Source organism: Entelurus aequoreus, linkage group LG14, assembly GCF_033978785.1.
Source record: "Entelurus aequoreus isolate RoL-2023_Sb linkage group LG14, RoL_Eaeq_v1.1, whole genome shotgun sequence".
NCBI lineage: Eukaryota > Metazoa > Chordata > Actinopteri > Syngnathiformes > Syngnathidae > Entelurus > Entelurus aequoreus.
Window position 1 is genome coordinate 7,635,862 of NC_084744.1, and position 14,855 is coordinate 7,650,716.

Here is a 14,855-nt window from a genome sequence, read left to right on the forward strand (position 1 = left end):
TATGACTTTTATCACAATTTTTTTGTTCTTGTAATAGTGACATTTTTGGAGTAAAACCAAGTGAAATTCGGATTATTATAATATTGCCAAAATTTGAAAGTTTTCTTATAAAATTGTGACTTTTGTCGAGTGAAATTACGACTCTTTTCAGAAAATTGCCAACATTTTAAGCTTTTCTTGTAAGATTGCGACTGTTATTGAGTAAAATTCCTACTTTTATCATAATATTGCACAAATGTTCCGTTTTCTCGTAAATTTTTGACTTGCGTTGAGTAAATTTATGACTTTTATTATACTAAGTTTTTCTTGTGAAATTGTGACCTTTTTCTTGTGAAATTCCAACACGTTTTTCACAACATCCTTTATTAAATTTGCATAGTATGTATATATTATTAATGTTGTAAATTCAAATCTTTAGAAAGGGTGGTCCTCAAGAGGTAGGCATTTTTCGGAGGTCTCAAGAAGGTACAAAATACAAGTGTGTGTGTGTGTGTGTGTGTGTGTAAAACCATTGTGTTGAAGAGTTTCCGCCTGAAAGAGAAGAGACGTTGCAGTCCAAAGATGTTAGTCCACTCCCAGAGCACGGAGCTGTCTTTCGATCTCGTCGTCTGAAATGGTCGCCTTTTTGGACGATGCGGCGCCCGGGACGTTCTTTCCTGCAGCGGCCGCTCGGACCATCTGTGCACGCAAAACAAAACAAATTGATTCCCGGCTCTTTTAGTCTGGGAGGGACAATCTATGACAACACGGAAATCATGAGTTGTGATTTAATTGCCAATTCAGAAGCTGCTTTCTGTTCCTTGCCCTGCAGCTGCGGTCGCGCTTATTGGATCGTGTCGGCCAGGGACATGCAATAACCCAGACTGCCCCCCAGGGGGAGCCAGGCTCATGGCAGATGGATTGCCAGGCACTTTTGAGAGGAAGAAAAGGTGGGGGCTTGGCGCCACCATGTGGTGTCTACTATACACTCCACTGAAAGGCAGCCAGTGAAATGTTGACTGCTCGGTACTTAAAGGGAAGTGCACTTTTTGGGGGATTTTCGTCTCATCTACAATCCTTGTGTAAAACATACATTTTTTATGTATTTTAGGTCATGTGTGGAGAATGCATATATGTTTAAGAGTTATTTCTCTATTCATAGGAATTTTCGGAAGTTCATCTTGAACAAAGGACATTTCATCATAAAAGTAGGTGACAGTGTCATCACCAGGAAAGATGAGGTCACCTACCTAGGTTCCATTCTAGAGGCTAACCTTTCCTGTGATAAAATGGCAACCAAGGTAATCAAAAAGGTTAACCAACGAACGAGATTTCTCTACAGAATTTCCTCTCTGGTCAACAAAAGCACCTTGAGGATTCTGGCGGGAACTCTCGTTCAACCCTTTTTCGATTACGCATGCACCTCCTGGTACCCTAGCACCTCCAAAACCCTCAAATCTAAACTCCAAACATCTCAGAACAAGCTAGTCAGGTTACTTCTAGACCTCCACCCCAGATCACACCTCACTCCTACCCACTTCTCTAAAGTGGGCTGGCTCAAGGTGGAGGACAGAGTTAAACAACTTGCACTGAGCCTAGTCTATAAAATCCGCTACACCTCCCTGATACCGAAGTACATGTCAAACTACTTCCTTAACGTAAATGACCGCCATAACCACAACACCAGGGGGAGCTCCACTAACCACGTTAAACCCAGATTCCGAACTAACAAAGGTCTTAACTCATTCTCTTTCTATGCCACATCAATGTGGAATGCGCTCCCAACAGGTATAAAAGAAAGGGCATCTCTATCCTCCTTCAAAACCGCAATAAAAGTTCACCTCCAGGCAGCTACAACCCTAAACTAACACCCTCCCCGGATTGCTAATAATCAAATGTAAACAATCAAATGCAGATACTTTTTCTTTTTCTTATGCCTTCTGATCTCTCTCTCTCTCTCTATGTCCACTACTTGATGTCCATATCCCCCCCCCTCCCTCCACACCCCTGATTGTAAATAATGTAAATAATTCAATGTGATTATCTTGTGTGATGACTGTATTATGATGATAGTATATATGATAGTATATATCTGTATCATGAATCAATTTAAGTGGACCCCGACTTAAACAAGTTGAAAAACGTATTCGGGTGTTACCATTTAGTGGTCAATTGTACGGAATATGTACTTCACTGTGCAACCTACTAATAAAAGTCTCAATCAATCAATCAATCAATCAATAATTTTCGGAAGTTCATCTTGTACTTGACATTGTTTATAGGGTTAGGCGCAATAAGTGTTCAACTTCAGCCTAAACCCTTCGGTCTGCAACATTTTCATTTTCAATCTATGAATGTACAACTGTTTGTTTATTTTGTTGACAATTGACCAAAAGAATAATAAACTATAACTATAGCCATGTTTGGAGTAGCTAGTACTTTTCCTTTGTATATTCTACCAGTTTCTCTTTGTCCTCAGATGCCTGTTTAGTGTCTAAACCATCGGAATGTGAATACAACCCCCACGTCTTTCCTTATCAGTGTTGCGAGGGGGAGAGGTGGGGGCTTTCTTTGTGGGCAAGGAGTTGGCTTTTCCGTTTGAAACTTAGGAAGCTGGTATGAATGTATTGGTCTAGGTTGTTCTCCTGAAATTTCAGTAAAACTTGATAATATTCCTATTATGTCTTGATGGTCCTTCTTACTCAACATATATGTCATCAAAAGAACTTGGGATTGACCAGTAACTTAGATTCCCAGGGAGGTAGAGCTGGTCGACGCAACAATAACAATGCAGAAAATGGGAGTACACGGATCCGCCTATAAAGTACTCTAAAAAAAAAACGTCCAAAAATAATCTTTATTTAGACGTCATGACCGGAATATGAACAAGTATTACTGATATTGTTATTATAAGCGCTAACACAGACGCACTATTTTTAATGGTGTTGTGATCACAGAGCGCTAACTAGCTCACGCTGACAAGTTGGTCAAGCTAATTAGCATTAACTGACAAGTTGGTCAACTTTGACATCCAACTTAGTCCCGGAGAAAGCGATAAAGACAAGAAAAGAAACACTTTTTTTTAACCCTTTGTGAGGATTATGAGAATTGTTGATGTAAAGGGGAAGATATAAACATCCCATCAGTCTTTATCCCAGTGAGAGCAGACATTGTACAGTAAGTGATTGTTTTATTATGTTTGCATATCTTGTTTAGCACTTAGCAATACTGCTACATGATGCTTAGTCTTTATCCCAGTGAGAGCAGACATTGTGCAGTAAGTGATTGTTTTATTATGTTTGCATACCTTGTTTAGCACTTAGCAATACTGCTACATGATGCTTAGTCTTTATCCCAGTGAGAGCAGACATTGTACAGTAAGTGATTGTTTTATTATGTTTGTATATCTTTTTCAGCACTTAGCAATACTGCTACATGATGCTTAGTGTTTGATAAACCGACAAGTTGGTCAACTTTGACATCCAACTTAGTCCCGGAGAAGGCAATAAAGACAAGAAAAGAAACACTTTTTTTTTAACCCTTTGTGAGGATTATGGTGAATTGTTGATGTAAAGGGGAAGATATAAACATCCCATCAGTCTTTATCCCAGTGAGAGCAGACATTGTACAGTAAGTGATTGTTTTATTATGTTTGTATATCTTGTTTAACACTTAGCAATACTACTACTTGATGCTTAGTGTTTGATAAACCGACAAGTTGGTCAACTTTGACGTCCAACTTAGACCCGGAGAAGGCGAGAAAGATACACAAAAAAACACTTTTTAACCCTTTGTGAGTATTATGATGAAATGTTGATGTAAAGGGGAAGATATAAACATCCCATCAGTCTGTATCCCAGTGAGAGCAGACATTGTACAGCAAGTGATTGTTTTATTATTTTTGTATATCTTGTTTAGCACTTAGCAATACTGCTACATGATGCTTAGTGTTTGACTAAAGCTGCATCTGTTTAGCACACAGCTTCTAAAACTTGTAGATCATCCTCCTTATATTCAGGCTCAAACATGTAAGTTTCTGGATCTTCATTTGTCCCAAAGTAGTCTTTGTTGTCTCTCATCAAGTCTGCCACGATTAGTAGTGGTGTTGTTGTTGAAGGAAAAATGAACGTTGTGATGCTGCATGCTTAAAATGATCAAAATATGTAAATAATACATGTTATTATGAATGTTAATAGATACTACATATATACTTAGTGTGTATATAAAACATTCATGGAGGTTTTTGGATCTTTTTTAGAGCGCTTTGTAGGCGGAATAGATCATTTTTAGCTCCATTTTTAGCTGACCTTTGCTAATGTTTATTTACGATGTCTTATATAAGGATTGTGAGTGATAGACAGTATTTCAAAAAGTGCAGTTCCCCTTCAAACATGATGTGTACCTCAGTTCTTGTCAGCGGACTCTTCCTTCTTACACGACTCAATAAAGTACTATAGTGGCATCCTAATTTGGACCTCCTCACCTTTCCTGAGATCTCGATACCAATCTCATCCAGAACTTGGTTGACAATATCCTCAGATTCCTCTTCATCACCGGACTCATCAAAGAGCTCATCTAAAGTGTCATTTACTGGAAAGAAGGACACAAAGGGCAAAGGGGACAACACATATCAGTTAAGTACAGTACTTACATAAATTGTATTCATTCATATGTGTACGGTTTGTTCTTACTCATTTCTTCTGTCATGCCCATCTTCATGTTTTCCTTCTGGAAGTCTTGCATAGTCTTCAGGGTCTTCTGAGGATCCATCTTTTTGTTCACCGCTTGCATTGTCTGCAGATATTGTTGTGAAAACAGTTTTAGCCGAAGGCGCTCAAAGATACTTGCGGTGATGATGATGATGACGATAAAGAGAGCGTTAAGTAACACCACCAAAAGCACATACAAAATAAAGTGTATTAATTAGTAGGGCTGGACGATTATGGCAAAAATATTCATCACAATTATTCAGATTTGCATTGAAATCACGATTATTAACACAATTATTCACAAAGTTGAAAACATGAGTATTATTGTACCACCAAAACTCTACTTTAACTATAATTTTAAAGAACCGGATGTAAATTAGTGACAAATAAACAAAAAAGTAATAATAGTGACAACAATCAAATTAAATAACAAAAGCAATATGACTGTGGAGGGGGATGTGGCTGGCCAGCGCTGCCTGCAGGAGCAAAGGTCACCGCCTCTGTCCATGGTGCTGAGGACAGAGCACCATCAGACGGGGGCGTGGCAGTGCTGACGGCGAGACACAGCTGGCAGGTGATTAGATTTCACAGGTGGTACGTGGTAATCTAATCATCTGTTGTCTTTAACAGTAAGCGGCCGGGAGCAGGAGGAGAGAGAGGATGCGGACGTGACTGAAAGGTCACGTTCTGCGGAAAAAAGACTTTGATAAAAACCTATGTGCATTAAAACTTTGTTAAAACGGCACGCTTGGCTCCTGTGAAGTGTCTGTCAGTTCCACAATGACCATTTTTTTAAATTCAGTTTTTTGCCTTTAACTTCTTTTACCACCATATAGTGTGGGCTTTTCATGTCATATGCAATATTTTAATAAACGTTTCATTAATTAAAAGCAACAGCCCTCACATGTATTGGTCCAATACATATTTGGACCATTTTGACCAATATTTTAAGTCAAAGCATAATAATTGTGTAAATGTATCAATACGTGCTTTAAGTACATTATGCTTGTGTAAGGTACTTTCTTGAAACCTTTATTTTGTCAGCGCACTCTGACAGGATGTTGAGCATGCGCTGTTATTGTGAAAGGGGAAGTGTGCTGTTGCGACTGCTGTTTGTACATTGATGTTACATCCATGATGTCGTTCACAACAACACAAGCAGACGAGATGTGTTGTGTGTGTATGATTGTTTGTACATTGATGTTATATCCATGATGTCGTTCACAACAACACAACGGACAAGATGTGTTGTGTGTGTATGATTGTTTGTACATTGATGTTACATCCATGATGTCGTTCACAACAACACAACAGACGAGATGTGTTGTGTGTGTATGATTGCTTGTACATTGATGTTACATCCATGATGTCGTTCACAACAACACAACAGATGAGATGTGTTGTGTGTGTATGATTGTTTGTACATTGATGTTACATCCATGATGTCGTTCACAACACCACAACGGACAAGATGTGTTGTGTGTGTATGATTGTTTGCACATTGATGTTACATCCATGATGTCGTTCACAACAACACAACAGACGAGATGTGTCGTGTGTGTGTATGATTGTTTGTACATTGATGTTACATCCATGATGTCGTTCACAACAACACAACAGATGAGATGTGTTGTGTGTGTATGATTGTTTGTACATTGATGTTACATCCATGATGTCGTTCACAACAACACAAGCAGACGAGATGTGTTGTGTGTGTATGATTGTTTGTACATTGATGTTACATCCATGATGTCGTTCACAACAACACAACAGATGAGATGTGTTGTGTGTGTATGATTGTTTGTACATTGATGTTACATCCATGATGTCGTTCACAACAACACAACAGACGAGATGTGTTGTGTGTGTGTATGATTGTTTGTACATTGATGTTACATCAATGATGTCGTTCACAACAACACAACGGACAAGATGTGTTGTGTGTGTATGATTGTTTGTACATTGATGTTACATCCATGATGTCGTTCACAACAACACAACAGATGAGATGTGTTGTGTGTGTATGATTGTTTGTACATTGATGTTACATCCATGATGTCGTTCACAACAACACAACAGACGATATGTGTTGTGTGTGTATGATTGTTTGTACATTGATGTTACATCCATGATGTCGTTCACAACAACTGAGATGTGTTGTGTGTGTATGATTGTTTGTACATTGATGTTATATCTATGATGTCGTTCACAACAACACAACGGACAAGATGTGTTGTGTGTGTATGATTGTTTGTACATTGATGTTACATCCATGATGTCGTTCACAACAACACAACAGACGAGATGTGTTGTGTGTGTATGATTGCTTGTACATTGATGTTACATCCATGATGTCGTTCACAACAACACAACAGATGAGATGTGTTGTGTGTGTATGATTGTTTGTACATTGATGTTACATCCATGATGTCGTTCACAACACCACAACGGACAAGATGTGTTGTGTGTGTATGATTGTTTGCACATTGATGTTACATCCATGATGTCGTTCACAACAACACAACAGACGAGATGTGTCGTGTGTGTGTATGATTGTTTGTACATTGATGTTACATCCATGATGTCGTTCACAACAACACAACAGATGAGATGTGTTGTGTGTGTATGATTGTTTGTACATTGATGTTACATCCATGATGTCGTTCACAACAACACAAGCAGACGAGATGTGTTGTGTGTGTATGATTGTTTGTACATTGATGTTACATCCATGATGTCGTTCACAACAACACAACAGATGAGATGTGTTGTGTGTGTATGATTGTTTGTACATTGATGTTACATCCATGATGTCGTTCACAACAACACAACAGACGAGATGTGTTGTGTGTGTGTATGATTGTTTGTACATTGATGTTACATCCATGATGTCGTTCACAACAACACAACGGACAAGATGTGTTGTGTGTGTATGATTGTTTGTACATTGATGTTACATCCATGATGTCGTTCACAACAACACAACGGACGAGATGTGTTGTGTGTGTATGATTGTTTGTACATTGATGTTACATCCATGATGTCGTTCACAACAACACAAGCAGATGAGATGTGTTGTGTGTGTATGATTGTTTGTACATTGATGTTACATCTATGATGTCGTTCACAACAACACAACAGATGAGATGTGTTGTGTGTGTATGATTGTTTGTACATTGATGTTACATCCATGATGTCGTTCACAACAACACAACAGATGAGATGTGTTGTGTGTGTATGATTGTTTGTACATTGATGTTACAACCATGATGTCGTTCACAACAACACAAGCAGACGAGATGTGTTGTGTGTGTATGATTGTTTGTACATTGATGTTACATCCATGATGTCGTTCACAACAACACAACAGACGAGATGTGTTGTGTGTGTATGATTGTTTGTACATTGATGTTACATCCATGATGTCGTTCACAACAACACAACAGATGACATGTGTTGTGTGTGTGTATGATTGTTTGTACATTGATGTTACATCCATGATGTCGTTCACAACAACACAACAGATGAGATGTGTTGTGTGTGTGTATGATTGTTTGTACATTGATGTTACATCCATGATGTCGTTCACAACAACTGAGATGTGTTGTGTGTGTATGATTGTTTGTACATTGATGTTACATCCATGATGTCGTTCACAACAACACAAGCAAATGACATGTGTTGTGTGTATGATTGTTTGTGCATTGATGTTACATCCATGATGTTGTTCACAACAACACAAGCAGATAAGATGTGTTGTGTGTGTGTGATTGTTTGTACATTGATGTTACATCCATGATGTCGTTCACAACAACACTAACAGATGAGATGTGTTGTGGGTTCATGTAATGTTCTTGCTGGCTTTAGCTCCCTAGTTTAAGTGGTCGTCTCCACATTGTTGAGTGCAGGACGTGCTTCGGGGATGAATAAGCGTACAAGACACATTTTTTTCCCCCCAAACAAATGTTCCTTCTCCTCACAATGACCACATTTCTCTCACATTTATGTCAATTTCACAAAAATTCTGCGTTAAACAGCCGATTTGGCTTTATTAGCTATTAAGGTCGCGAGGGGTTTACGAATACGCTTGAAGCCCTAGAAACTGAGATGATGGAGATGCTAACACACAGGATGTCTGCCTCTCCTTCCTTCCAGTGAGATCAAATGTGGCCTACTTTCAACACTCATGTGCAAAATACTGCTTCTTGAAGTGCTCTTTTCAAACATTGCTAGTCAATTCTGTTGGCTGAATGCAGAAAGACACTTGGTCTTCATGTGCAGACAATGCCTAATCGTCCCACCTCATTAATTGAAGCCTTAATTATACCTGACCTGACTCAGTTTGCTGACTTTTAACTCTGTAGCAAACATGGCTGCTGGGCTTTTTGTGTTCCTCTCACAGCTCGTTAGCAATGCCGAGATTCCACTTCACACAGGAACAGATCCCACATTCAAAAACACTAAAATATTGATCGCAACACAGAAACGAGTTGATGAACTACATAACTGGGTGACACACATACTCTGATGAAAGGCATTTTAATTGACAGTACTACATCTGTCCTTATAAGTTATAAACTTATTTTGAAACAAGATGGAATTTCAGGACAAAAGTGTGAATAATGAACGAAGTACCATGTTCAACAATTCAATAGCCAATAGATGATTAGATATTGTGGCTGTTTTGACTTAGATTTAGTCGTATTTACAAATATAAATACAAATATTGTATTCTGTTTTTATTTACGAATTACACGCGCCAACAACTTTGGTTTTGGTCTACAGGCAGGCCAGTCTAGTACCTGCACTCTTTTACTAGGAAGCCACGCTGTTGTAACACGTGGCTTGGCATCGTCTTGCTGAAATAAGCAGGGGCGTCCATGATAGCGTTGTTTGGATGGCAACATATGTTGCTCCAAAACCTGTATGTACCTTTCAGCATCAATGGTGCCTTCACAGATGTGTAAGTTACCCATGCTTTGGGCACTAATACACCCCTATACCATCACACATGCTGGCTTTTCAACTTTGCGCTTAGAACAATCCGGATGGTTCTTTTCCTCTTTGTTCCAGAGGACACGACGTCCACAGTTTCCAAAAAACAATTTGTAATGTGGACTCGTCAGACCACAGAACACTTTTCCACTTTGCATCAGTCCATCTTAGATGAGCTCGGGCCCAGCGAAGCCGGCGGCGTTTCTGGGTGTTGCTGATAAATTACGTTAAGTATCTTGTCTTTGCGGTCTATTCAATTGAATATAGGTTGAAAAGGATTTGCAAATCATTGTATTCTGTTTTTATATACGATTTACACAACGTGCCAACTTCACTAATTTTGGGGTTTGTAATAACATGCTCCATTATAATTCCTGTGAACGTCGGTAGAAAGACTTCACTACTGATACGTGTTTTGAACATTGGTTACCTTATTTAAAAGGAGCTGTTTGCGACACAGATCGACCGATTATCGGCGCCGATATCTGTCATTTTGACATAAAATGGTATAGGCTTTATCAGTACACTGCAAAAACTGAAATCTAAGTAAGATTAAATATCTCAAATAAGGGTGATATTTGCTTATTTTCTGTCTGATAAGATAATTATTCTCACTGTTAGAGTGTTTTACTTGTTTTAAGTGTTTTGGTCCTAAATGATCTCAGTAAGATACAGTATTACAGGTTGTTGCTGAGATTTGATGACCTATATTGAGTTAAACATGCTTGAAATTAGAATATCAACTGTTGCAAAGCTGTGTCATCAACACTCACAAGTATAAAACTACTTTTTTAAAGTAATAATTTCTTACTTCAAGCATGTATTTAGAAAAGTGCTATATAAATCCCAGGTATTATTATTATTATTATGAAAAAAAAAATCATGATTCCGAGCGCATATCATTATGTCAAGATAATGGCACTAGCATTTACTTCATTTAAGAATATGTTTCAACATATTGAGCAAAAAGGTCTCTTTTTTTTTCTACCTAGAAAAGTGCACTGGTTATTAGTGAGAATATACTTATTTTAAGGTATTTTTGGGCTCATTGAGGTTAGCTCATTTTACTTGTTTTGGAAAGTCTTGACAAGCCGGATTTTCTTGTTCTATTGGCAGATAATTTTGCTTAGTTCAAGTAAAATACCCCTCATTTTAGTATTTTTTTCCCTTGTTTTTGAACACTGACTTTTTGCAGTGTATCAGCCTTTTATTTATCAATTTTTTACAACTTGAACAGAACTACCATGTATCAGCAGATACAATATATACACATATGATACCAGTATTTAGTGTTAAAAAATAATAGTGAAGTGGATCGTAATAACCAGTGCTTTGTGTGTCGTCAGCTACGATATTGACATATATTGACTGATGGATTATGATCATTTCATGTTGTCATTGGCAATACCTTTGCTGAGGTGGACATGGCCCCGGCCATCTTCATCTGGGAGTTCATGACTTTGGTCTGAGTAGACATGGAGGTGACTTTGGAGCTCACGGCGTATGTGCGGTTCTTCTGCTTCCTCAGCTGGACCAGCTGCTTGGCGAGGATCTTACATGCCTCACGGTTACCGCTCTTAGCCATTTTCTTGATCTCCGCTTCCTGGAGAGACATTTGAAGAGATTGCGGTCATATAAATATACAGTGTGTACAAAGAGGGACTACAGCCCCAGTAGTTTAAATAACGCCAATGAAAAACAGACCGTGTGCTCACTCATTTGTTATTTGAACAAGTTTAACATCCATCCCCCTAAAAAAAACATATGTTTTCTGTACTTGGTGGTACCATTTGAGAGGTGGGGTTATATTTCAGTAAACTGGGAGTTACAAATTACAGCGGAACCTCGATTTACAAACTTACTGTAAACTCTGGGCTATAAGCTGCTACTTTTTCCTACGCTTTGAATAAAACAGTTAACAGCTAATTGTTGGATTGTTCTTCGCTGACGGCCATAATGCAAATAGTTAAAAAAACAAAACAAGCAAAGACACTGAATATGTGTGTCAGGTTCAAACACTGATGACATCTATTAAACAAGACAAGAAGCAAAGAATTAAACAGAGACAGAATTCAATTTGGCTCAATTTGAGGAGAGACGCATGGACACTGTACCCTTGTTCAGTGTCCCAGCACGCTCTGGCCAAAGATTGTACGCTTCCTCCTTTATTTAGACTTTCCCTGACCACATGGCAACAGCTGCTTCCAAAGGGACGTGGGTCGTAAACAGCGTTGCCTTTGGTTACAGAACAGTTAAAAAGAAAAGGTCGTAAACACTTCATGGAAAAGGTCGTAAAACAGTTTAAAGAAAGGTTTGTAAAAGAGTTCAAAAAAAGAGTTCAAAAAAGCGGTGTTTGGAACTTGGGCAGATCCTGCCTTCTCTCCGCTTGGTAGTCCTTGGGTTAAAACAATATCTTTCTGTTGATTACAATACATGAAAGAAAACAGAACACCTTCATGTTGCGTCCCCCTACACTGTGCAGTTTTGCAAGCCTTCTTCTTGGTAGGTTCAAAGACAGCTTTTGGTCTTCTCGCCGGGAACTGATTTCAACACAAAGTTTTTGTGATAACTTAGATAAAATTATTCTAACAATGTGTGTTATTGTTTGTGCTATGGTGAAGGCTTCTGGAAAAGCTCGCTCACTGCAGGTGCCGTTCAGTCTTCTGGTAGTCCATTGCATTTCTACTTGTATGGATTCTCCATTCATCACTCCTAGCATTGTTTGTAAGATTTACAATACAACTAAAACAATTCTTACTTACCAACCCATCCCAAGCGTGATGTCTGTAGGAGTTTTTTTGTCAGAATAATTGTATCTAAGTTATCACAAAACGTTGTGTTTCCATGAGTTCCCGGCGAGGAGACAAAAGTTGTCTTTGATCTTACCAAGCAAAATGCTTGTGAAACTCCACTGTGTACGATGGGAAGCGACATGAAGGTGTCGGTTTCTGTGATCTATTGTAATCCACAGGAAGATCTTGTCTTGACCCGAGATCTACAAAGCGGAGAGGAAGCAGGACCTGACGCAAGCTCTAGGCATATTTTCTTTGAACTGTTTTGTGACCGAGGGCAACGGCTGTTTACGACCCCCTCTCCCTTTAGAAACAGCTGTTGCCATGTAATCAGGGAAAGTCCAATTAAAAGAGGAGGCGTGCAATCCTTTCGTTAGAGCATGGTACAAGAGTACAGCCCAGGCGTCTCTCCTCATTGAGCTACATTGAATCCTGTCTCTGTTTAATTCCTTGCTTCTTGTCTGTTTAATAGATGTCATCTGTGTTTGAACCTGACAGTTTTCATGTATATTTGTACGTGCTATCGCAATGCAATGAAGCTACCGATGTTAGCATTAGCTAATATGCTAACAAGTCTAGACGTATTAACTTAGGACATTCTTTGTGAAACAAATGTCTCTCTAAGAAACAATATAAATATGAATAATGGGTTCCAGCCCCCGGTTGTGGGTGTGCTGAAGGACAGATAGTGTACTTTCCTCCGCTGTAAAATAAGTCTGCTCTGGCAGATTTTTCCAGAAATGTCTGGTCTCATCACAATTCAAATTTGCTGCAGTGCAGTACGAAGACTGCTTTGTTGATACTTCCATACGTGTGTACACAAAATGTGTGTATTTTCTTGTCTTTCTCGCCTTCTCCGGGTCTAAGTTGGATGTCAAAGTTGACCAACTTGTCGGTTTATGCTCGTTAGCTTTACCAACTTGTCAGCATTAAGCTAGTTAGCTCTCTCTGATCACAACACCACTAAAAAAATAGTTTGTCTGTGTGAGCGTCATCAATTTATTCCTTACAAATAGTCTTTTTTTAAACGCCAAAGCGACCCCCTCCTTTTCCACGCTGGTCTGTTAAGTTTTTGGGACTCGTATTGTCAGAATAATTGTATCTCAGTTATCACAAAACATTCTGAATCAATGAGTTTCCGGCGAGCAGACAAAAGCTGTCTTTGATCCTACCAAGAAGAAGGCTTGTAAAACTCCACTGTGTAGGATGGGAAGCAACCTGGAGGTGTTCTGTTTCTTTCATGTATTGTAATCAACAGAAATATATTGTTTTGACCCGAGAAATACAAAGCGGAGAGAAAGCAGGATTTGCCCAAGTTCCAGGGACCTCTTCTTTGAACTGTTTTACGACATTTTCTTTCAACTGTTTACGACCTCTTCTTTGAACTGTTTTACGACCTTTTCTTTGAACTGTTCTGTAATCAAAGGCGATGGCTGTTTATGACCCCTGTCCCTTAGAAACAGCTGTTGCCATGTAATCAGGGAAAGTCCAAATAAAAGAGGAGGCGTACAATCTTTCGTCAGGGGCGCGTCTCTCCTCAATTAAGCCAAATTTAATTGTGTCTGTTTAATTCCTTGCTTCTTTGTCTGTTTATTACATGTCATAAGTGTTAGAACCTGACACGTATTCAGTTAGCAAAATGGACAAACCGTGTCAAAATGGGGGAAAACACAGAAAACAATGCACACAGATTAAGTATTGAGTAGTGACTAGTAGTGTACTGCAATGTGCAGCAAGTGACGTGCAGGGCTCCGCCTTAACAACAATGGTGCCCGCTGCTCTTTGCCTGCAGGCGGAACACAAAATGAATGTGATGTTTGTACACAGAGACACATTTGGCTCGATTTAAACCTTTGTAAATCAAAGTTTGCACATTGAGGGGTTTGTGAATTGAGGTTCCAGTGTAGTAATTATCCAAATGTGTTCAATAACTGGCAGAAAATGCTAATTCGGGTACATCAGAAATGTACGTCACACAGATGCAAGTGTTGATAAACACACAAAACCCCCAAGAGACACAATGTGTACACAAATATAGATAATACAAAATAGTCACACATATGGTTCAGGCCACAATCAGTCGCACGCATATGCGGGCTTTTAGCTTTGGTAAACATCAGCATATACATTGATGCCCACGAGGACCTTGGACGTGGGCGTGTGTGTGTGTGTGTGTATATGTGTGTGTGTATACACACTTCCCAGGAGACATGCGTGGAGCTCCAGGGTTGCAGTAAGCTAACCGTGCCTCTGAGCAGTGCTGCGTTAGCCCAAACGCGCCTTGTTTATTTCTGCTGAAAGCCTTCTTTATGGGAAATAATCAATTATTCATGCTTGAACATTGAGCTCCCTGTCTGGCTTGCGCAGGGACATGCGCGTG

The 14,855-nt window shown here is 39.1% G+C and overlaps 1 protein-coding gene across 1 annotated transcript in view; it reads right to left on the bottom strand.

The window, feature by feature from the left end:
• LOC133665246 (charged multivesicular body protein 2b) overlaps positions 1-14,855 on the bottom strand; it is a 38,427-nt gene that overhangs the window by 1,814 nt on the left and 21,758 nt on the right. Inside the window, exons 3-6 of the mRNA XM_062070494.1 lie at positions 11,092-11,286; positions 4,671-4,773; positions 4,463-4,569; positions 1-678 (exon numbers count right to left, since the gene is read on the bottom strand). The exon at positions 1-678 is cut by the window's left edge and continues 1,814 nt beyond it. Coding sequence (XP_061926478.1) covers positions 565-678; positions 4,463-4,569; positions 4,671-4,773; positions 11,092-11,286 — 519 coding nt within the window. The 3' untranslated portion in view covers positions 1-564. The remainder of the gene's footprint in view (positions 679-4,462; positions 4,570-4,670; positions 4,774-11,091; positions 11,287-14,855) is intronic.